The sequence below is a fragment of the Vipera berus genome, assembly GCF_964194415.1.
Source record: "Vipera berus genome assembly, chromosome: 2".
Classification (NCBI taxonomy): domain Eukaryota; kingdom Metazoa; phylum Chordata; class Lepidosauria; order Squamata; family Viperidae; genus Vipera; species Vipera berus.
The window spans coordinates 123,093,966-123,117,282 of record NC_138203.1 but is presented as its reverse complement, the minus strand read 5'-3'; the positions used below and the strand labels follow the sequence as shown (position 1 = coordinate 123,117,282).

At 42.3% G+C, this 23,317-nt stretch overlaps 1 protein-coding gene across 2 annotated transcripts; it reads left to right on the top strand.

Annotated features, from left to right (window-relative positions):
- Window positions 1-23,317, top strand: LOC308662487 (deoxyribonuclease-1-like 1). 2 transcript variants are annotated; one of them, XM_081318353.1, is made up of 10 exons: window positions 1-169; window positions 10,938-11,372; window positions 12,907-13,066; window positions 14,983-15,071; window positions 15,863-15,949; window positions 16,992-17,104; window positions 18,650-18,762; window positions 21,389-21,546; window positions 21,655-21,751; window positions 23,090-23,317. In XM_081318353.1, the coding sequence occupies exons 3-10, from the start codon at window positions 12,923-12,925 to the stop codon at window positions 23,222-23,224; spliced, it is 936 nt and encodes a 311-aa protein (XP_081174479.1). In that variant the 5' UTR covers window positions 1-169; window positions 10,938-11,372; window positions 12,907-12,922; the 3' UTR covers window positions 23,225-23,317. The 2 variants fall into 2 exon arrangements, with proteins under 2 accessions (XP_081174479.1, XP_081174480.1); XM_081318354.1 differs by having other exon boundaries at window positions 49-169; window positions 10,962-11,372.

Genomic DNA, 23,317 nt, shown 5'->3' with positions numbered 1-23,317 from the left:
GACTGGTCTCTGAATCCAACAGCTGGCACCCGAACAGGGACAATAAATCTTTAAACACAAACAAACCAACAAAAAGAGTTTTGGAATATGGACTTTCCTCTGGGAGAGCAACTTTCAACATATTTACCTTCGTCTGGAATAGACCGTAAGGTGCACTTACCCCTCAGAGGTAAGTATGGGTTGCAATCTATCTCACCAACAGCAGCAGCATGTAGAGGAACTTTACTTCCTGCTACAAAAGTCAGGGCTTAAAGCACCTGAGGCAGAGATAAGGAAGCTTGTTGGAGAGATAGGGAAACATTGTTCTTGGTATCCGGAGCGCAGGACGCTCCGTTTACAGGACTGAGTAAAGATAGAGCATACTTTACATCTTGAACCCTGGGCTCCAGTTCAGATATTACATCTATGGTTTCAATGCCGTCAAGCAGTGGAAAAAATTGGCTCTGATGCTTTGGCAGGACAACAATTGACCACAAAACCTCCACCTGATTATGATAAAATAAAATTCCCCCCCTAAATCATCTTTAATTGAACCTTCAGCTCCTCATGAAGAGGTTAATTCTTCTGCTTCTTCACAGCCATTGTATACCCCCATGAGGCAAATTTTAGAGGAACAATTAGCAAAAGTGGGGGGAATGTAGAAGAAATTGCTGATGGGTCTGGTCCCTTTGCTTCAGTTGATGCTCGTTGTTTTACCAGCTGCTACTTTACAAGTTTCTTACCAAGCATTTGGAAAAGTACCTGTTTCTGGCAAACCTCATCAAGCCTTCTCTAACATCAGGCAGAAGGCTACTGAGCCGTATCCTGATTTTGTTAACAGATTACAGGATATAGGAACAGCCTTTTATCAAACCAATTTATTGGCAGCCGCTTTATCACAAGGCAGCAAGCCTCAAGGAAAGTGTTATAAGTGTGGAAAACCCGGTCATTTTAAAAGGGAATGTTGAAATCCAAGAGGGGGCATGTCTGCAGCATCTTGCAGCCCTTTCTATCAGAGGTTGAAACCAAAAGCAAGGTTTTTTTTCTGTCTTTTTCTTTTAATCTGGCTCTTTGGACTATTGGATTCCTTTTGTCGGAGGTGAGGACACCTCCCACTTCACACCTACAAAAGATCCCAGGTTCAATATTCCTTTTAGTCTTTCCCCACTGTCTTGAAGTTGGTGGGATAAATTGTAAGTAACCATTAAAGTTCCTCTCCTTTTAATTAAAACAAAACACACATCGATTTGGAGTTTGAGGCCAAAACAGGCCTCTCCTTTTAGGAGAGGCCTGTTTTGGCCTCAAACTCCAAATCGATGTGTGTTTTGTTTTGTTATATACTTATATTTGTACATTTGGAACATTAAGCTTGGACTTGGAATGGTGAGAAAAATGGGAGATGGTTAAAGGGCCCTATAAAACCATGTTTGGTTGGAATCACCCCCTGATTTTTCTCGCTTCTTACAGGACAAGCCATATGTCTAAATCACGGGTCGGCAACCCACGGCTCCGGAGCCGCATGCGGCTCTTTGAGCTGTCTCTTGCGGCTCCCAGCCGCCCGGTACGTGTGCACCTCTTCGAACGGGCAGTGGTGCGCGCGCACCTCTCCAAATGGACCTCCGCGTGAACGGGCAGCAGCGCCGCTCTTTGGGAAAGCTGTCGCGGCACGTTTGCAGGCTGCCGAAGGCGGTAGCTCTGCAAACGGGCCGTCGCCGTCACGCAACCGGGAACCGGTTCCATCACACATAAAAAAAATGGCAACCGCGCACGTCCGCGCATGCGCAAGAAAAAACCGTTTTACGCATGCGCAAAACGTTTTTGTGCATGCGCGTGCATGGACGCACGCACGTGGCTCCCACTTTTTTTTATGTGTGATGGAACTGGTTCCCAGTGGCTCTTTTCCTTTTTCAGGTTGCCGACCCCTGGTCTAAATGAATTGTTGTTTTACTAGTATCTGTGTATATATGTCTGTCTATGTTGTTCTGTGTTATTCCAAGACTTGGAAGAGGGTATAAATCCCCTCTGATAACAATAAATAAAAAGGCCTTATTTAAAAACAAACAAGAGATTTGGAACAAGGAGCTCATTGGCTTGTGAACAGCTCCCTGAAATTATAATAATAGTTATTGGTTTGCCTGGAGAAAGTATGAAATGAAATTTTTGCATGTGAAATTGTTTATGCCGGCAGTTGGAATGGACGTGAATGAGTTAATTTGCTGATGTGTAAATGTGTGTGTATTAGCCTCAAAACCCTACCACCCCCACCTCCACCCCAGGCTGTGAAAGGAACAGTAAATTGCTGATTTTATTGTTGTAAGTGTTTGCATTGTTGTAAGTGTTTGAAGAGTTTTATGGGGGATTTATGGAAAATGCATGTGAAGGAGAGCAAGCTATTTTTTTAGTGGTGAGATTTTTGTAAAATTCCTTTTACCTTTTCCCCCTCCAGTCTCTTTCTCCCCCCCTCCCCGCTGTGTTACTTTAAGAATGAGAGAGAGAGAGAGACAGAAAAAGGGGGGGCTGGTCGTTTTAACTTTTTTTCTCTCTGCTTAGAATTCTGGTCTGAGAAAGGGAGGGTGGATGTGAAATTTAATACCCACTCTTGCAGGTTCAGCTTGCAGTTTTGTTTTTTTCTGGAAGGAGGAGGCAGTACTAGTTGGACAATTCTTTTTGAAATCTTTGAGTTTTAAAAGAAATTACTCTGCGTTGTTTTGTTTAGATTTGTAAGTTTTAACCTACTTGACGGAAGTTTGTTTCCATCTGATTGGAATCTGATTTTCAATTTTATTTTCAGAATAACCTATCTCTTCAGTGTGCTTTAACTGACTATGTGGGCTATATTGCATATCATTTGCCTAAAGATCCTCGGCTTGCGTGTTTAATGACTTCTTTTCCTATCCACCCATTGCTTTTGTCTTCTCCGCTTTTGCAAGCTCCGACTGTTTTTTCAGATGGAGGGCGAATGAGAGGAGCGATTGCTTACAAGGATTCTCATGATGATACATGGAAGGTGTCCTACACTGCAATACAGTCGTCCCCTCAATGCTCAGAATTGTCTGCTGCTATTTTAGCTTTTTATACTTTTTCTCAACAGCCTTTTAATTTAATCTCTGACTCTCATGTGCGTCAACTTAATTTTAATTTTCCAGGTGCTTACATTACACCCAGGATTGACTCCAATCTCATGGCTCTGTTTTTACCCACTTTGTTTTCAGATCCTTTCTTCAGTCACTCTTTTTTCCATCAAAATGCCAGGGGGCTGGCACAAGCTTGCCATATTCCACTTGACCAAGACAAGCAAATTGTTTCATCCTGTCCCCAATGTTCTGGGGCATCCCCCTCGGGGGACACGGGAGTTAATCCCCGTGGTTTTGCCTCTAATCAACTATGGCAAATGGATGTCACCCATGTTCCCTCCTTGGCTCCCTGGAAGTATATTCATTTATCTATTGATACCTATTCAGGAGCACTTTGGGCCACACCTCAACGAGGGGAAATGGCTGATCATGTTTTTTCTCATATTTTTTCAGCCATTACTGCCTTGGGTAAACCCTCCTCTTTAAAAACTGATAACGACCTGGCGGCCTTTTGCAGTCCTCAAAACCCAGGTACACAGTAAAGGGGCACCAGCCCAAACTGAGTGCTTCCTGGTAAAGAGAAACAAAGCAAAACACATCACTTTTCTGCAACCTTATGGTGTCCTCCCCAGTGGAGAAGAGAGGGAAAGCTATCCAATTGTGGACACAGTAATGGCTGAAAAGCCACCAAGACAGCAGAACCACATGTTGGATACCTGGAATTGAACATACACTGAACATACCCATAGTATTTTTGGGGTAGGATTAAGCTAGCAGGGATAACTACTTGCATCTTCCCATGATTCCAAGACAAACTGCATGTCTCTATACAAACCTGATCCTAGTGTTCTGTGCCATACTGCAATGGTTGCTAGTCACCATCCCACCTGTTTTTCTGTGTTACACAAAATTACTTCATGAATAATCAGTACATGCTGTTGTGTGTATGTACACCTTTGAGTCAGTTTTGACTCATTATGACTGATTCCCTTCCATTTTCTTGGCAAGATGTTGGAAGCAGCTTGCCATTGCATTCTTCCTAGGGCTGAGAGAGAAGGATTGGCCCAAGGTCAGAATAATACTAGAACTCATGGTCCCCAAATTTCTAGCCCGATGTCTTAATCATTAATATCATCTGGCGCTCTAATACATGCTGAGATGATATTAATTTTAGTCAGTCCTCCTATAGTAGGTATCTTTTGGAGGGCAAGAGAGAGGAACTCAAGAGACATGAGCTGTAATAGAAGACTCTGCCCTGGCTGAGATGTTTGGATGTTCTTTAAGATTGACTAGGGAGTACACCAATAAACAATGCTTTTGCTGTGCATTATTTCCTGCTTGTTAAAACTATAAATACAATAAACTCTGCATAGGCAGACAGATATTTTGGGACACCTGCGATGACTGGTCTCTGAATCCGACACAGAATTAAGTCCAATTGCAACTAAAACTGTTTTTCCTGGTTCCTTAGACCTAGTGATGCTTGAATTCCCAAACTTTTTAGACAACTTGGCCAAAAGGACAGAATCCTCACCTAGTACCTTTGAGGGATATCAGGTTGGGGAAGACTGGTCAACTGGTAACATTTTTTGTGGGTTCAAGTTCAAAAGACAAGGCACATTTTACGTTAGCTTTGTAACATGTAACATCTGCACATGCCTGTCTTCACCTTGTTTTTTTCTGCCAAACGAGACCCACTGAGTTAGATTTACTGAAATTCAGCCTCTTTGTGACATCATGATGTAGGCTTCATTATTCTTTTGCAGCTGCTCAGAGTTTCTTTCACCTTGCCAAGGAAGAAATGTTCCCCCACAAGCGACATATTTCTTCCTATGTCTTCTATTTCTCACTATACCTAACCAGTTTTTCTCCCCGACTAACATCCACACTGTGTGCAGAAAGGCAGTTCTGCCAATCTGGCCTGTTTTCAGCATGGTCTGCTCTTGGTTGTTGGCCCTGTATGGAAACTGTCCAATAAATGAATCAGATCCTTCTGCTGAAATCTGCTCTTCTCCTCCAACAACATAGTCCTAACACAAAGAAGTGGAAAAATAGGAGTTGATCCGCTGAAACAGACATTTTGTTAGCTGCCTGGGTGATCACACACAAGCAAGAGAACCAACATATCAAAAATCAGCAAGCATCAGTAAACTGAAATGCTGTGTCAATGAACCTGAAGCAGGAGATCAGCAATTGCATCCCAGACATGCCTTTCTTCCAGTAAGTTTTGATCATCCTTTGTTTCAACAATTTTTTGATGCAGAATGACAAGGCATTCCTGTGTCAGAAGGTTGCAGCTGGGTACATTTATTTTATTTATTTTTATTTATTTTAATTCCATTTATATCCCGCCCTTCTCCGAAGACTCAGGGCGGCTTACAAACTTAGCAGTAGCCTTCATTCTATGTATATGCCTGCTTATTAGGGCTTTCATACACCCCCCAAGCGGCATTATTACAAAGTCAGCTTAATTGCCCCCAACAATCTGGGTCCTCATTTTACCTACCTCGGAAGGATGGAAGGCTGAGTCAACCTTGAGCCTGGTGGGACGCGAACCTGCACTAATTGCAGGCAGCTGGTGTTACTTAAGGAGGCATTAGCCCACTGCTCCACCAAGGCTACATGCCCTTATGTTTCATAAATATTGTGCAAAGCGGCACAGGCTCTAAACACAGAAGCTACATTTTCCTCTGCAACTGGCAACCGTGCTGTTTAGCATTGCCTGTGGCCCTTCAACCTTGCAACTGCATGTCCACAACCATATAGCAGTGACTGAAGATGCAATTGTGTGTTTTTTTCTATCAATATTTTATTAGAATTTTTTAACGTAACATAAGTCATTCAGTAATTTGTAAACAGTATGTTGTCTGGGTAACATTTATAAAACAGTCCTTAACAATTAGTTTCTATAATCTATATTCCATAGGTTAATTTCATTTGATTTCCCCTTTCCCCAAAGTATCTGTCTTTGCAAAACTTCAGATTAAGATGATTCTCGTTATTTTAATTAACAACAGTTAAGTATATAGTTTCAATAACCCTATTTGTCATTTTGGTTGCCTTATCATAAATCCTGTTACCGTGTTTATTTCAGCTTATTTCTCCCCCCAAACTCTAAATATTCTTACAAGTGACAAACTTTTCAACATTTAACTATATTTACATTGGTGCATTCAATTCTATTTTTTCCATATAAACCCTCTCATGCTTTTATATTTCTTAATCAACAAGTGAAAAAGTAGAAAGAGAAAAGAAAAGAGAGAGAAAAAAAGAAAAAAGAAAAAGAAAAAGAAGAAAGAAAAGGAAAACAAGAAAAATAGACAAGAGCACTGAGATACAAAAAATAACATATAACTTAAAATATGTATCCCTCCTAATTTAATATATATTTATTCCCTCAATTTCTTATTCTTTTTGACCATAGCTAAGAATGTATTTAATCTATTTAAACTTTAAGCATTCCATTCAATAGTTCTAATCATCTAATCCTTTAACTCTCATTCAAAACACATTTTTATGCTTTTCTTATCATCACATTTAAATAACTAAAACATTTGCTTTTGTTTAAATCATTTCAACTTTTTTCAGAAGGAAAAAAACATATTAGTTAAGGGGGAAAAATCATCCCTCTAAGAGTAGTATATTTCAAAGTTTTTCCAATTCTTTAGCCATATTCAAACAAATGTTTCTTTTTTAAATATTCTTTCTGATAAGCTTCATCTTTTTTTTGCTGAATTTCCATTTTAGTCTTTTTTCTCTGGCCGTTGCCTTTCTTAATGTATTTTGCTGCATCATTTGTTTCCCTGTAATTAATTTTTTCTCATTCTTTTCTTATCTTCAAAGTTGCTTAGACGTGTTAAAATATTTCCCATTTGGATTAAATCATAATTTTTTATTTTATATGGTTCCATCTTCAAGTCTCTATTCTCAGAATTATGTTTAGTCATCTCTACTGTATTTTCCTGAAAAATCTCTTGGAGTGAAATTAAGTTGAAAATAAATTGATTCATGCTCTCAAGGTTATTCTGCATTTCCTTGTAGTTTAAAGTCACTGTCCTTTGAAATTTTTGCCACTTATCATATGTTTCCTTTTGTGAAGTGATCATTTTATACGGTTCCATCTTCAAGTCTCTATCCTCAGAATTTTGTTCAGTCATCTCTACTGTATTTTCCTGGGAGATTTCTTGGAGTGAAATTAAATTGGAAATAAGTTGATTAATGCTCTCAAAGTTATTCTGGATTTCTATGTAATTTAAAATCATTGTCCTTTGAAATTGTTGTCGCTTATCATATGTTTCCTTTTGTGAAGTATTCATTGCTTCAGCTTTGTTATTCTCACTTTGTTTACACAGCTGCATTTTCTAAAAACTTTGAGGGTCAGAAAAAAAATCCCCATCCACCAGCAGATGTCAGCATTTGCTCATTTTTCAGGTCTTTCTAGACTTTTTTCTTTCTCTAAAGGGTAAGTTTCGCCACTAACCAAAAGGGAGGGAACTGAGTCCCCCTCCCCCTTTCCTTCGGAGATCTCTTATTTTGGGGACTTTCTTCTTCAGGAAAATAGGTAGGATAAAGAAAATCAATATTCTTACCCAGATTCAAGCATGCTGTTTAAGATCCGCTTAGTTTAAAAGCTTATGATTTCCGTTTGTTTTCAGCTATGGCTGGACATGGAGTTAGCCAGCCTTTTCTTCTGTTGGTTTCTGGGAGGCTTCTCCTGGACTGTTTGGAGAGACCGCAATCTCTCCTAAGTCCCTGGGATTTCCTTCCTTCATGCCACCCCTTCAGGGTGGGTTCTGGCCCCTTAGGGTCCCCAACAAAAAGAAATTTCAGTCAAAGGATTCGGCATTCCGAATCTTCCAACTGCTCCGCTGAAAAACAGGAACCGGAAGTCTGAAGATGCAATTGTAATTTAGCTTTCTCCAATCAAGATGACCTTCAGAAAGTTTCGAAAGCCAGGCACAAACTGAGTAAGCTTCATCTCTCAAAACAAGTGGGAGAATAAGCACCTCACCAAGCATAATAGCTGGATTAGATGATGCAAAAACACTTGAATCCATTGCCTCACATAGAGGGAGGATGTACTAAAGGTGAAGCCATGGTTCTTATCACTCCAGCTCACTTTGATGATTGTGAAGCAATCAGAAGGATCCATGATCCCTTGAAGTGAAGTATGAAAAGAGACTCACACGAATCTTGAGCAGCTGTATTCTTTATTGGTTAACATTCACTCATATATGTATGTCTTAAACAATAGCTTTAGCAGTTAAACATTAACAGTTTACATGCCATCCCGAAATTGGTTGTTTTTCCTTATCTATTGCTCATCCCTTTCAATTAACACAAGGATTAATATATGTTCCGGTTTCCTGCATTCCATAAGCTTATCTTTCTAATTTAAGATCTTGTTTTTCGCATGTTATCTCAAGCGCACTCTGTACACTTCCTCTGTAGTCCCTGTCTGAGGTTTGCCATCCAAGACAGGAACATGCAGAATGTGTACTTCAAGATGGACTCAGAAAACATGCCTACATTGAAGGAAGAACAATAATACTTCCTTGTAGTTTGTATACTCATACCAGCGGTGGCGCAAACTGGTATGCAGTAATCATCCATTGCTCCAACAGTGTGGAAAGCCCATCTCTCCAAAGCCATCCATAATCTAGGAAAGAGACCAGCTGAAGTAGGGGGGTGGGGGAAAATCAGCAAAGATGCACTCAGTGATTATTTGAGATATTTGGGAGATGGAACTTTAGGACACTGAATACAATATCAAAAATGGGAAGGGACTGAGAGTTGCCACTCTGGCATCTTAAAGCATGCAAGAATATTTTAGGTTCAGTTTTGCTTCAAGGACACTTGCAGAAGGACACTCTTCCCCCCTCTGGCCAATCAATCAACCTCTGTCAACCTCTGATCATTCACTGGGTGGATTGGAAACATAGCTTCTGGTATTCACCCAAGCAAATGATATCCTTTAGAAGAACATATTCTATTGCAAAGCACACCTCAACAAAAAAGTGCCCACTGTTGATCTCCCAAACACCAAAGTGTTGGACAATCTCCCAGTGGGGAGCCATGGTTGCCAGCCACCACACAGCAATGGCTACTTGCTTCTTCAAAGGGATTGGCTCTCGCCCCTCCTGTTCAACATCTATATGAAGCCGCTGGGTGAGATCATCCGTGGTTTCGGGGTGAGGTATCATCAATATACTGATGATACCCAGCTTTTCATCTCCACCCCGAACCAACCCAGCGATGCCCTCGATGTGATGTCCCGTTGCCTGGAAGCGGTACGGATTTAGATGGGGAAGAACAGGCTCCAGCTCAACCCGGCCAAGACTGAGTGGCTTTACGTACCGGCATCTCGACTTGTCCAAGAGGTTCCATCTTTGGTTATGGGAGGAGAGGTGTTACCTCCCGTTGATAGGGCACGCAATTTAGGCATCCTCCTGGACTCACGACTTAGTTTTGAAGATCATATTGGAGTCGTGGCCAGGGGGGCATTTGCCCAGGTTCGCCTGGTGCGCCAGTTGTGCCTCTATCTGGACCGAGATGCCCTACGTACGGTCACTCATGCACTTGTTACCTCCCAGATAGATTACTGCAATGCTCTCTACATGGGGCTGCCCTTTGAAGACCACCCGGAGGCTCCAACTGGTGCAGAATACGGCCGCGCGGGTAGTGATGGGAGCATCCCGATACTCCCATATTACACCCCTCCTGCGTGAGCTGCATTGGTTACCAGTTGTCTTCCGGGTGAGATTTAAGGTGCTGGTACTTACCTTTAAAGCCCTACATGGCCTAGGCCCGGGATATTTGCAGGACCGTCTGCTGCTGGGAACGACTTCCCATCGCCCAGTGCGCTCACACAGAGGGGGCCTCCTCAGGGTGTCGTCGGCTAGACAGTGTCGGCTGGCGAACCCCAGGGGGAGGGCCTTCTCTGTGGGAGCGCCAGCCCTGTGGAACCAACTCCCCCTTGAGCTCCGGATAGCCCCGGATCTCCGGTCCTTTCGCCGTGGCCTTAAAACTTTCCTTTTTCATCAGGCTGACCTGGACTGACAACAGGGTTTTTAAAATGTTTTAATTTTTAATTGTTCAGTTTAACTTATTTATTGGGGCTGTTTATTTAATTTCTTTTAACTTTTTTATTGTTGTTTTTATTGTTGTTAGCCGCCCTGAGTCCTTCGGGAGATAGGGCGGCATATAAGTCCCAAAAATAAATAAAATAAATAAAATGATCAACTGATCAGCAATGTCAAAGAGTGTCTTCTTTGTCATCCTGAAGTTCTCTAGCCACTTCCTATCTCCCCATTCCCACAGAAGGAGATCCTTCCACCAGTTGGTGTGCATAGGTTAGACCCTACTGGTGCCTGGCAGCTGTGGCTGAACCTCGGACAGCACCCATTGCCATTCCCCTCAAGTGGATGGTTTGTTGAGGCCCATAACCAACAAGAAGTGGACCTCTCTGCGACCAGCTCAGCAAGGCCCAGAGATTCCTGACCTTGTTACAATGCCTTTTGGCTCCTGGGATACCTTTCCATAAGGGTGGAAGTACTTTGCAGGCTAGCTAGGAACACAGGGGAGCAGGAGGAAACAACACAAAGGTCCTGGGGAAGTGCCATTATTCTTTTTCAACTAGAAAGTGCTAAAGAGGTCGCTTGGAGAAACTAGAAAAGATCCGAAACTGTGGCAAGAAACAAGGTATCTTTGTCCAGATTCTGCTGATGCACCCTTAAATAAGCAAGACCCTCTCCCTTTTTGATTCCAGCTTGCATCTTTGCAAGTCACAGGAAATTGGGGAAGTACAGAAGAGAATCCGGAAGGTGCTTTTTCAGGAGGCAACTGGACTGTCTTGTTTTTTTGTTGTTGTTGTTGTTTTTGAAGACATTTCCCTTCTCATCTGAAAAGCTTCTTCAACTCTGACTGGATGGTAGAGAAGAGAAGGATTTATATACCTTGCAGACAGCTGGTAATTTGCATTCTTTTAAAGAGTCCTTGAGGCCAATTGGATGTTGTCCCAAAGCTGCTGAAAAAGCACCTTTGGGCCAGCCATGACCTGGATGACTGAGAGCCTCCATAGACATACAGAAGAGAAAGCGACCTAGGAAAGCGTTGGGCGGGCGCACAGATGAGAAGGCCTCCCAAAGGACGCGGAAGCCGCTGGGATCAGTCAGTCTTGCTAGCGCCCTCCCTCTCTGTGGTGGGTTCCGGATTCGAGGATTCGTCGAGCCCCCGCCTCCTCTGCTGAAGTCCTGGATGGGATGGCGGCGAGGAGTGGGACTGACTTGGCACCGGCGGTCACCAAACTCAGTGTGGCAGGTAAGGCGCTTGGTAATCGAGGGGAGGGAGCCAGGCTCGGTGCGTGAAGCACGGTCCGATCGCCCAAAGTGGCGAGGAAGGAAGGGAGGACTCGTAGCGGGAGCAGCGCCCGGCGCCCCTTCCTATTTGTGGTGTCTGTGTCATGGCAGACGAGGTTCACCCCGAGCGATCCAGCTTGCTCTTAAGTGTGGAAACGCGGGTGTCCAAGATACCTCTGGATCCCCTCTGGAATCTCTGCAAGATCCATCCCGGTCCCCTCCCAAGCCGGTTAAATAACAGCCCGGTGCCACTTCCCCTTTTACAGCAAGAGCTGCTGCTGTCAAACCATATACTACCCCCGTTTCCAAGTTCGGGTTGTGGTTTCCAAGCAGGTTTAGTTCGTACTAAACCTAATTGGAATCGGCATGCCAAAATGATTTGCTTCAATTGCTCTGTGGGTAGACGCTGGGCAACTTTGGATAGCGCATCGTTGGGGCTCGCCTTCCCTACTACCGTTTCAGTACTGATTCTGCTTTTTTCCCCCTAAAATGCCATGAAATGGAACAGGAAGGAAGGACTTTGGATTATTTATTAATTTATTTTATTTATAATTAATCAAATTTACATAGCTACCCACCTTACCGAAGGCTACTCTTAATTCTCCCATTCTTCCGTTAGCTGTTTGCAAGGGTGCAAAAATATAGTCTGAGAACGAGCCCCAGGAGCATAGCGATAAAATGAGTTATAAATCCAAGGCTTAATTACAATTAACTTGATGGAAATTCTGCCAAGATTAAGGCTATAATAATATAGAAGGGATACAACATCTGTCATGGCCCTGATAACAATCCTCACATTCTTACTTTTGTGCATGTGTGCCTTTGAGTCGGTCTTAAGTCCTGGAGATTAAATGGACAAGTCTATGCAGTTTGCTGGCAGTACTTTTAGAAGTGCTTTGTTTACCCTTGCTTCTTCCTACGGCTGAGAGACAGGGACTGGCCCCAAATTACTCCACTGCCATTTGGACCTAATTCACAATTCCAGATTCTTCAGTGTCTTTAAACCAGGGGTCTTCAAACTTGGCCCTTTTATGACTTGTGGACTTCAACTCCCAGAATTCCTCAGCCAAGTTTGAAGATCCCTGCTTTAAACACTACACCACCCTGGCTGTCGCTTAGACCCAGGCCAAGCCCAAAGTCTATATTGGCCCAGGAAGCATTGACATACCTGCACTTCCAGGGTCTGGATTGGTATCTGCTTTGATGCCCTCCTTTCCATTTTTAGCCTGGGTTTGTTGCTGACTTTGTAAAAATGCCGCTGGGGGGGGGGCGAAAGCCCTAATAAGCAGGCATATACATAGAATGAAGGCTATTGCTAAGCACATTGATTTGTGCTTCTTAGATTGTAAGCCGCCCTGAGTCTTTGGAGAAGGGCGGGATATAAATGGGATTAAATAAATAAATAAAATATAAACCTTCCCTTCCCCTTATCCCTTCCAGTTTTTCAAGCAGTCTGCTTTCCTTCCTTTTGCCATCCTTCATTCTTTCACATATAGAGTTGGATTCCTAAGGATGGATGCGCCACTTTCTCTGCCTGCCGTGCTGCTCCTGCTGCTGTGCTCAGGAGCAGCTGCCTTCCGGATATGTGCCTTCAATGCACAACGCTTTGCTCAAGCGAAAGTGAACAAGCCAAGAGTCGTGGAGATACTTGTCAAGGTAGGTGGCCAGATAACACATGTGGCAGAGGGAGTCCCCAGCTATTTCCTTCCCCCTTTCTCTTTGCGGCCCTTGAAAAGAAAAATATGGAAAACAAATTTCTTCTGCTTTTTTAAAAAATTGAATTAAATTTCTAGCCCTTATGAAGGTATTGGCAAAGCCTGAAATATTTGTTCAGCGCTTAAGATCAGTACAATGGGACTGACTTCTCACGTCTATCAGAAGCAAGTCAACTCTCCAAATATAAAACCAGTGAAAACTGGTTTAATTAGCATAAAATGGTCAAGGCTGCAAAATTAGGAGACTTGGAATTGTTTTCTTTCATCTTCACCCAAGAATTAATGATGTTACGCAACAAGAATTGTATGTTTGAATGCTGTTTATAAGCATTATATACCTTTTTGTAGTGAAAATGTTGTAAAAAAAAAAAGGTAGGCTTAGAAATGTTGCCATAGACTAGCTTTAGGAAGGTGGCCTGCTTGTATTTGGGTGGCAGACAATAGCAGACGGGCTCACATTAAAAAAAAAACACCAAGGAGATTACAGAGCCGAAGATTACTTCTTCACCTCTAGGTTTTTATGTTTATATGTATATTAATGATTTATGGAGGAGAATACAATCTAAAGCAGCAGAGCAGCAGGCATAGATTTGCGATTTAAGTTCACAATAGCATTATTTTATATTGGCAGAGAATGTGTTCTGAACAGGAAACATAGTGTTGACCATGCAAACTCCTACCTGTAAAATGAAAATGAAAAAAAAAACACTCCAGGAATGATTCAACTAGGCCACTGGTTTGTACAGATGTTACCTAAAAGAAAAGTTCTGAATGGGAGGAAAACCTCTGCCTTGAAAATTAGGTCATGGTAGAGTAGTTCCCTGAGAATGGGCTCCAGCATGAATGTGAAAGCTCAGAAGACTAAACCGCTGGTCCCAGTGACTGACCCAGATTGGATTCTGCAACATTATCCTGGGATACATATATTTATTTCCCTTCATTCACGGTAGAGGTGTTCACGTGATATATTAAACCCTTAAGCTGAGCTAGCCAAATATAATTGTTTGTATTCTCATATGATAAAAAACCCCATATAAGTCACTTTGTAGTTTAATGCAATAGCCTGGTTTACCCAACATGCCAATTTTTTTTAATTTGTTTTTAACTTTTGTATCTTTGTTTTTTAATCACCCTGTAAACCGCCCTGAGTCCTTCGGGAAAGGGCGGTATATAAATGTAATAAAAAAAAGCCATCTAGGCTCCCATGAAATGCTAAACCACAACCCCTCAACCATGCTCTAGCCTAGCTTAGCATCTGCGGAAACTAAGCTTGGGAAAAGTTATTTCATACTATGTGTCTGTTAGAAATCCCAATGAGCCACACCATCGCACCTCAAATGATGTGTCTTATTTAGTTAGCATCAATGGCCTCATGGCATAAATTACCCCAGTGCATAATTTGGAACACATGTGCAATGGTGCCATAATGCGCATGATGTCACTCTTTCCCCAGAGCTCTGGATACTCGTGTATCAGTGCTAGAAGTCCATTTCAAATGAAGAATTGGGTATATAGCAATGCAAAAGTCTTGATTCCCTTGTTACTCATCACCACCCATATTCAATTCCTTGTCAAGAATATGTTTTGTTAAGTTGGGCTTGTTTCTAACTGACTGAAGCTAAGAGAAAAGCAATGGGAGCAGCTGGCAGCAATCTTCCTCTCCATCCTTCTCGCCTGATACCTGAACTCATTTATCTGCTTTCTCTGATTCCAACTTTCAGGACAAGCTGCAATCAGATCAGCTGGGCCATACTGAGCTGATTCAGTCACAGCCAGCTTTCCCCAAAGAGAATACAAAGGGGTCCAAAGGGGTTTAATTCTAATACTCTGCTCTCTTCCCTTCTTTTATGTCTACAGATCTTGGCTCGCTGTGATATCTCAGTCTTACAAGAAGTGATGGATGCAAAAGGAAAGGCAGTGCCTGCTTTGATGAATGCCTTGCACCAGTGAGTCTTGACAGCTGCAGAAGAAACATGATCCAGAGGGACATAAATAGACGAGCAGGAATTGATGTCAGGGATGATTGAGAATTTGGAGTGATCAGATGCAGGAAAGGAAAGAAGGACCCATTTAGGCAAGAAAGGTAGTCCAGTTATTTGAAAAAGACAAGTAGCAATTGCCTTTCTCCTTATGGTATAATGTAGTCTGGATTGCCAGGAGGGAGGGACTTCACTGCAGGGGGAAAAACATGGAAAATCTGGGCAGGAGAAATAAAGTTAACAGAATAACAGAGTTGGAAGGAATCTTGGAGATCTTCTAGGAGAAAATCCAATACCATTTCAGACAAACGATTGCCCAATTTCTTCTTAAAAATTCCAGTGCTGGAGCACCCATAACTTCTGGAGGCGAGCCATTCCACTAATTAATTGTTCTGTCAGGAAATTTCTCCTTATTTCTAGGTTGGTTCTCTTCTTGATTAGTTTCCATCCATTGCTTCTTGTCCTGCCTTCAGGTGCTTTGACACCCCCCCTCTCCTTTGTGGCAGCCCCTCAAATGTTGGAACGCTGCTATTATATCACCCTTAGTCCTTCTTTGAACTACCCATTTAAAGTTAAAACAGCTCCTCCTTAGCAATTCCAAGACTATCATTGTAGACATATTCAAATAGTTGCTTTAGTTTGGCAAGATCAGGAGATTATCTAAGGGTAGAAGATTCCCACCTTTCCATAGCCATGTACTGTACTCCTCGTTCAGAAAATAAAGCATGCTTAAATCCTATGGAATTTTCTTTTCCCAGGTTTGATGATCTACACAGCTACAGTAGCCTCACCAGCCCTTTGCTGGGGCGTGGAAATTATCAAGAACGATATGTATTCATATACAGGTATATTCACTTAATCCAACTACCTGTAGCAATATTTATGATTGGTTGTACATGTGTTATTGAACATAAGGATAATAATGATGGCACCATATTTTTTAACATCTATGTCAGATCCATTCTAATCCTGAATTCCTAAAGCAGAGCTATTTCTTGTGGGAACCAGATCAGGCCTTTGAGAAGACCTTGGCCAACACACATGGTATGCTCACATATAAGCATTCCGAATTCATTTATTTTATTTGTTTTCATACCACCTATACATACAAACTCACAATCTTTTCTCTATCCATTTCTCATCCATCAAACTATTATGTCTGTCTATCTATCTATCTATCTATCTATCTATCTATCTATCTATCTATCTATCTATCTATTCTCTATCTCCATCCAACCATGTTTCATTGTATCCTCTGTCACCTGCAGATAAGGGATTTGTATGCAGATCCTTCCACCACCATGATTCACTTCCAAACATTAATAAATGCCTTCAGAGTCATCCATCTGCTATTTCCCAATCATCATCCTTTAGACACATTAAGAGTCAACCGTACCCTTAAACCTGGAGGAAACCAAGATTAAGAAGCTGTAAGATTCCACAAACTGCACATCTAGCAAGGCCTCACAATTTAAGTTGCAGGAGCTGAAAATAATTTGGATCCATGGGCCTAGCATAAGCACACGAGAATGATCTTGCAGCACAGGGCTGCTTATAGATTGCTTCTTATAAGATCTAAAATATGGGGGGGGGGGAGTGACAAAATCAGCAGAGCTACTGAATCAATACAATCCTATTCCCTTCTTTACTTCTAAACATGCAGTGGTCCATCCAAGGTAGGTGGAGAAATGGAAAGCTAGATGGAAACACAGTGGGAACACAAGAGGTATGGCAAAGAGAAACCGAATCCTTCCCCCATTTGACTACCGAGGAAAATTCTTTTGGAGATAGGAACAGAAATCCAGCATGGAGAGAAATCTATTGTTGGGTCTTTAATGCTAACTTCTGGGACCAAGCCTGTTTTCTTGTGTTTTCCACTTCCTGTAGGAATCAGAAGACTCAGATACTGGATTATTATACATATGAAGACCTGCATCCAGACCGACCTGATGTCTTTGCTCGTGAACCCTTTATCGCCCGTTTCAGCCTGGCAAACAAAGGTGAGATCCCAGATTGTAAATGAGGTTTCATTTCCAGCAAGAATAATCCAGATCTCTGGAGGAGAATGTTGCAGAGGGAAGTTTCTGGCATTTTTTTTTCTTAAGCCCCACTTCAAAGACTCCTGCTGTTCTAGAGATTCATAACCGTCAGAATGCTCTGACCCAGAAATCTCTGTTGTCCAATCTAGTTGAATCCAGGGACAAGTTTAGAAAATGAGTAAGTAGTACGGCTTCTCATAAAATGGTAGAGAAATGACTGCTCTAAAAGTAATGTACAAGGTAGTGGTTGAGTAAGTCAGGACTTCCAATGCTTAATGAGACATCCTCCCTCCCTCCCTCCCCCCAAATAACAAAATATCAATTTAATAGACTACAAATTTCAGGTGATATTTACTCTAGAAGCGTACTGTGTACAAGGTAACAGTTGGATCTAAGCCTGTATTGTTAGCTTGTATACATGCTTTCACAAAGCACAACGTAATTATCATATGTATTTTGGAGAAGGAAAACTGATCACCCTTGGAAAATACTGATATTTCCCTCACCCTTAAATCAAAACACACCACACAATAACAATAATGGAAACAGAACAAGAACCTCTGCTAGCATCATATACCACCAGCCAGTGGGACAATTATTTTCCTTTTATAAACAAATTGCAATTTCTTTTTCCTTTTTTAATACAACATAATCTCAGTAAGAGGCATAGCATGTCAGAAGGTGAGCTGGCTCTTCTTGCTGCCTCATCTTTCTTTCCCAAGAATTTTCCTGGGTCATGTAGAGCACTGGGTGGGGACCTTTTGCTTTCCAGCACTTCTGCCCAGAGTTTTTTTTAAGAAGAGTTTCAATGTTTTCCATGATACCTGCATTCAGAGGTTTGTTTCAAGTCTAATCAAAATAACCAGGGGAGATCAGAGGCTCCAAAGTTTAGCTTGTTCTCGCTGTTGTGGCTGGATTTCTCTCTTTATTTTTTAATTTACGGGTTATTTACGGGAGCACCTTTTGCCGGCGTTAACCTCCCATCGTCCTGTGCGCTCCCACAGAGAGGGCCTCCTCAGGGTGCCGTCGGTCAGGGAATGTCGACTGGTGGCCCCCAGGGGGAGAGCATTCTCTGTGGGCGTGCCTGCCCTCTGGGATCAGCTTCCGGTTGAGCTCCGGATGGCTCCCGACCTTCGCTCGTTTCGCCGCGACCTGAAGACTTGGTTGTTTGAACAGGCCGGCCTGGACTGAGGGATTGGATTTTAGAGTTTAAATTTTAAAACAATTTTAAATTTTAGAATGTATTTATTACTTAGGGCTATTGATTTAATCTTATTTTAATTTTTATACCTTGTGTGTTGTTAGCGTTTTAATTGCCTTGTACACCGCCCCGAGTCCTTGGAGAGGGGCGGTATATAAATCTAATAAAATAAAATAAAATAAATAAATTTATCCTGTACTGACTACTGAGGTACCTCGGTGGTTCATAACAATAATGTGTTGAGTTTGGTTTCCAAACTGAGTGGCTGATCCTTACAGTTGTGTTCTATTTGCACTTCTCCCAAGAGCTTCCAGAGCTGGTGCTGATCCCACAGCACACAATGCCATCCAAGGCAGAAGCTGAAATTGATGCTCTCTATGATGTTTTCCTTGATGTTCAGGAACGCTGGGCCACAGTGGTATGTCAATGATCAATGCAAGAGGCAGAGAATTTATAGAAGGGCCCCAAACATTGGAGCGTTTACACTGCTCTCCCTCCTTCCCCCCCCCCCCGTCCTTTTTCACTGCCAGTTGGCATCCCCAGCTACATTTGCAATATTAATATGACTTTGTATACAGTATATGGATACTGTATTCCCATAAAGGAAGACTTAACATATTCATTCATACCAGCAGCATCCATAGGATCCTGCTACTTTCATCACAAGGAAAGCAGTAGCATGCCATCACAGCACCATCCCCATTCCTTTGAAGCATGCACACAACGTCACAATGCACATAGGAAAGGGCAGGGCTTTTACTGCAATGGTATTATGTGTTGTTGTTAGTCTGGCTGCCCCTCTCCTCCCATCCCATTCCCCCTGCCTAACAAATGGTGTTGATTCAAACACAAGAGAAAGCATTTCTCTGGAAAAGATGGTCTTGAAAATAACCGCTCTCGTTTCAATCCCCGAGAAAATCTTTAAAATCAGTGAAAATAGATTAAAACTAGAATCAAATTTGTGATGCATGTAAAGCCAGTTAGTATCCCACCAGCAATATTTCAGCCGAATTTAAATTTGCTGGGCAATTCCGAGCAACGCCACATTAATATTGCTACCACTTCCTGTCAACGTATGTGACCAGCGAGCTAGAGTTTGCCATTTATCTAAAGTTTGAAACAAGCAGCTAGAAATAATTCTACCAATTCTGTCAGCTTCAACATTTTCCCCCACTTACTTTATGGTAGTCATACACTGCCATTCATGAAAAGTCAGTACAAATGATCAAAACCAAGAAGGAAAATAAATTGCCCTTCTAATAAGTAACAGGTTTAAACATCATTTTGTTATTCATGCATGCTTCTCATCTTTACAACAAACACATAACATGGCTTCTGGTATCCTTCTGCAAAGTGCCCTGATGGTCCTTGAAAAGAATTACCAGGTAACAAAGGTAAAGCACCTTGAACATTCAAGAGTAAAATAAAGTTTTGGTTGAACAATAGATTTCTTGGCATCTATTTAATGATTTATATCTCACTTTTATTTCTAAAAATCAAGGCAGCATACATTATGTTCCCTTCTCCTATTTTTCCACCACAACAACCCTGTAGGTGGGCTGGCCCAAAGTCACACAGCTGGCTTCCATGCCAAAGGCAGGACTAGAACTCACCATTTCTCTGATTCTAGTCCAGCCTTTTAATTGTCACACCAACCTAGTTCTCAATATAAAAATGTTTTGTTATTACCTTTTTGAAGATGTTTTTCCCACTTCCCAGTTTAGCCTACAATCTTGAGGTTTCCTAGTGGTCCTCCATCCATGTTCTAACCAGGCCCTACTCTGATTATCTTTTCAAGGTCAGCCATGTGCTCCCACTTGCGGATATCAAATGCTACTTATTATTCTTGTAAAACATCACCACATTGCTGGATGAAGATCTGCCAACAATAGGTCCAGCTGAGTCAAGTTTCAAGTTTCAAGTTTTATTTAATTTGTATACCGCCCTTCTCCTTGGTAGGGACTCAGGGCGGTTCACAGGGCATATATAAAAAAGACAATACAAAAATTAAAAAAAAGATTAAACCCATGCCCAGTTAAAAACAGTAATACAAATCTAAAACGACAAATTAAAACCCATAATCCCCCGTCAGGCCAGACCAGCCATTTCAAATAGGTGGGTCTTCAGGCCACGACGGAAAGTTCGGAGGTCTGATGCCGTCCGGAGCTCCACCGGCAGTTGGTTCCATAATACCGGAGCGCCCACAGAGAAGGCCCTCCCCCTGGGGGCCACCAGTCGGCATTCCTTGACTGGCGGCACCCTGAGGAGGCCCTCTCTGTGGGAACGCACAGGGCGGAGGGGAGTTGATGCCGGCAGCAGGTGGTCCTTGAGGTATCCCGGACCCATGCCATGTAGGGACTTAAAGATCGTAACCAAAACCTTGAACCTCACCCGAAAGACAACTGGTAACCAATGCAGCTCGCGGAGCAAAGGTGTAACATGGGAGTACCGGGAAACTCCCAAGACAACTCTCGCGGCCGCATTCTGTACCAGTTGGAGCCTCCGAGTGGTCTTCAAGGGAAGCCCCATGTAGAGAGCATTACAGTAGTCAAGGCGAGAGGTCACGAGCGCATGAGTGACCGTACACAGGGCATCCCGGTTCAGATAGGGCCGCAACTGGCGCACCAGGCGAACCTGGGCGAAAGCCCCCCTAGTCACGGCCACTATATGATCTTCCAGGGTAAGCCGTGAATCTAGGAGGACTCCCAAGTTGCGAGCCCTATCCACGGGGGGTAAGAGCTCACCCCGCATAGAAAGAGATGGAACATTTTGAATGTCCCGGGATGCCGGAATGTACAGCCACTCAGTCTTGTCAGGGTTGAGTTGAAGTCTGTTCCTCCCCATCCAGACCCGAACCGCCTCCAGGCAACGGGACATCACAGCGAGGGCATCACTGGGGTGGTTTGGGGTCGAAAAGAAAAGTTGGGTATCATCAGCATATTGATGATACCCAACTCCAAAACCACGAATGATAACTTGCTAATTCTACTAGTAATTTAATGATTTTGAAAGATCGGATGTTATTTCTCTTCCTTCCTATACAGGACATGATTTTCTTGGGTGATTTCAATGCAGATTGTGGATATGTGGCCAAGAAACGTTGGAAAGACATCCGCCTGCGCCAGAAACCCGGCTTTCATTGGCTCATTGGAGACCAAGCTGACACCACCGTTCGAGAGAAGACCCACTGTGCCTATGACAGGTGGGATCAGGACTGCTTGGATCGCCAGCAGGATCCAGCATCCTAGGTTGGGTCAAACAAACTGTTGCAAGATCCACCCTGCTATAATCCATCTCTTTTTCCCAACAGAATTGTGGTTCATGGTGAAGGCTGTCTGAATGCTGTCGTGCCTGGATCAGCTCGACCATTTGATTTCCCCAAGGAATTTGGACTTTCTGAGGAAGAGGTATCAGTCACTTTTGGAAGAGAGACAGAAATTGATATAACTACATTCAGTAGAAAAAGCTGTTTGTTTAGTTTGCTTTGTTTCTAAAAAGGGCTGCAAAGCAACCTTCCCAAAAGCTAAGGAAGTACAGAAAACATAACAAGAGTAATCCATGTTAGTAAGGTTACGTAAATGCAATAAATGAAGGCGCAGGATAATATAGTGCAGCCCCAAAACAGAAACAATTTAGTTATATTGAAAGCTCAGTGATTTTTTTTAAAAGGAGGGAAATCTTTGTATATCCAATATATATTTAAAGATGGTGAGATCATCATCATCATCATCCTACATCATCAAGACTTGTGGTGGCGCAGTGGTTAGAATGCAGTATTGTAGGCTAATTCACTGCTCATTGCCAGGAGTTCAATTCTCAACCGCTCAAGGTTGACTTAGCCTTCCATCCTTCCAAGGTTAGTAAAATGAGGACCCAGATTGTTGGGAGCAATATGCCTACTCTGTAAACCGCTTAGAGAGGGCTGTAAAGCACTATGAAGTAGTATAATAAGTCTAAGTGCTATTGCTATTGCTATCATCATTGTCATCATGTATTAAAGTGTATGCTGCTGGACTCACAATGACTCTGGGCTGCCAATCCTCACACAACAGGCAGGAAAATCATACATAAGATATAATTTTTTTCAAATACCTTGATCTGAAACTACTTAGGGCTTTCTTCATAAGAAATGGTGCTTTGAATAGAGCTTAGAAACAATGTATGATAGTTAAAGAGGTCAGTTTAGTAGAGAAGAGGGCATAATGACAGCACAGTGTGGCCAATTAGATTGTGACTTAATTTGTTATGCGAACCTTTTATCCACAAAAACAAGGTAAAGATCATCATCTGATCTTTTTGCATTGTGGGACCCAACTGCCGGTTTGATCCAATAATTTTGTAGTTCAGGCACTAATTCTCTGTACTACGATAGGCAAAAGATATTTAAAGAGGGATGCTAAAGTCACAAGAGACTAGAAAACCAATCCCTGACCACCATTTCTATAAAATGTCAAGATATGTTACATAACTCCCTCTAACTATATCATGTAATGTCTGAGAGATTATCTGTTTCTTCTCTTATTTTTTCTTCTTCATTAAGTTCCAGTTACATGGCCTTTTGTCAATGATTAGGTTGATTGGGGATAATGGAAGCTATAATCCCACATCTTGGAAGAGCACTGGTGTGGGAAAGATTGGGCTAAATTGTTAGCATTGGTGATGAAGGCATTTCTTCCCTTGGGTACAGAGCAGAACATAGGAACATTTCTACTTCTAATCCTTTTTCCCCTCTCTTCACTTTCCAGGCCTTAGAGATCAGTGATCATTATCCTGTAGAGGTGGAACTTGTCTCATCCTGCAAGAAACTCCAGCCAGCTACTTTAGCTGGTCTTGTGTTGCTGACCATAATTGTGATATCAGACTCAAGATGTGGCATATAAAGGAAGAAGATGGCTGTTGTGCTAGTCCTAGAACGATATAGGTGGAGCGTTTACCAAAAGGGTACTTATTACTCTCACAAGAGTACTTTTTTA

Excerpts from the sequence above, each read along its gene's own strand:
- LOC308662487 (XM_081318353.1), top strand. The coding sequence starts at position 12,923 with ATGGATGCGCCACTTTCTCTGCCTGCCGTGCTGCTCCTGCTGCTGTGC. Across the intron at positions 17,105-18,649 it reads TTTCAGCCTGGCAAACAAAG|AGCTTCCAGAGCTGGTGCTG; the intron begins GTGAGATCCCAG and ends ACTTCTCCCAAG. Across the intron at positions 21,547-21,654 it reads ACCCACTGTGCCTATGACAG|AATTGTGGTTCATGGTGAAG; the intron begins GTGGGATCAGGA and ends TTTTCCCAACAG.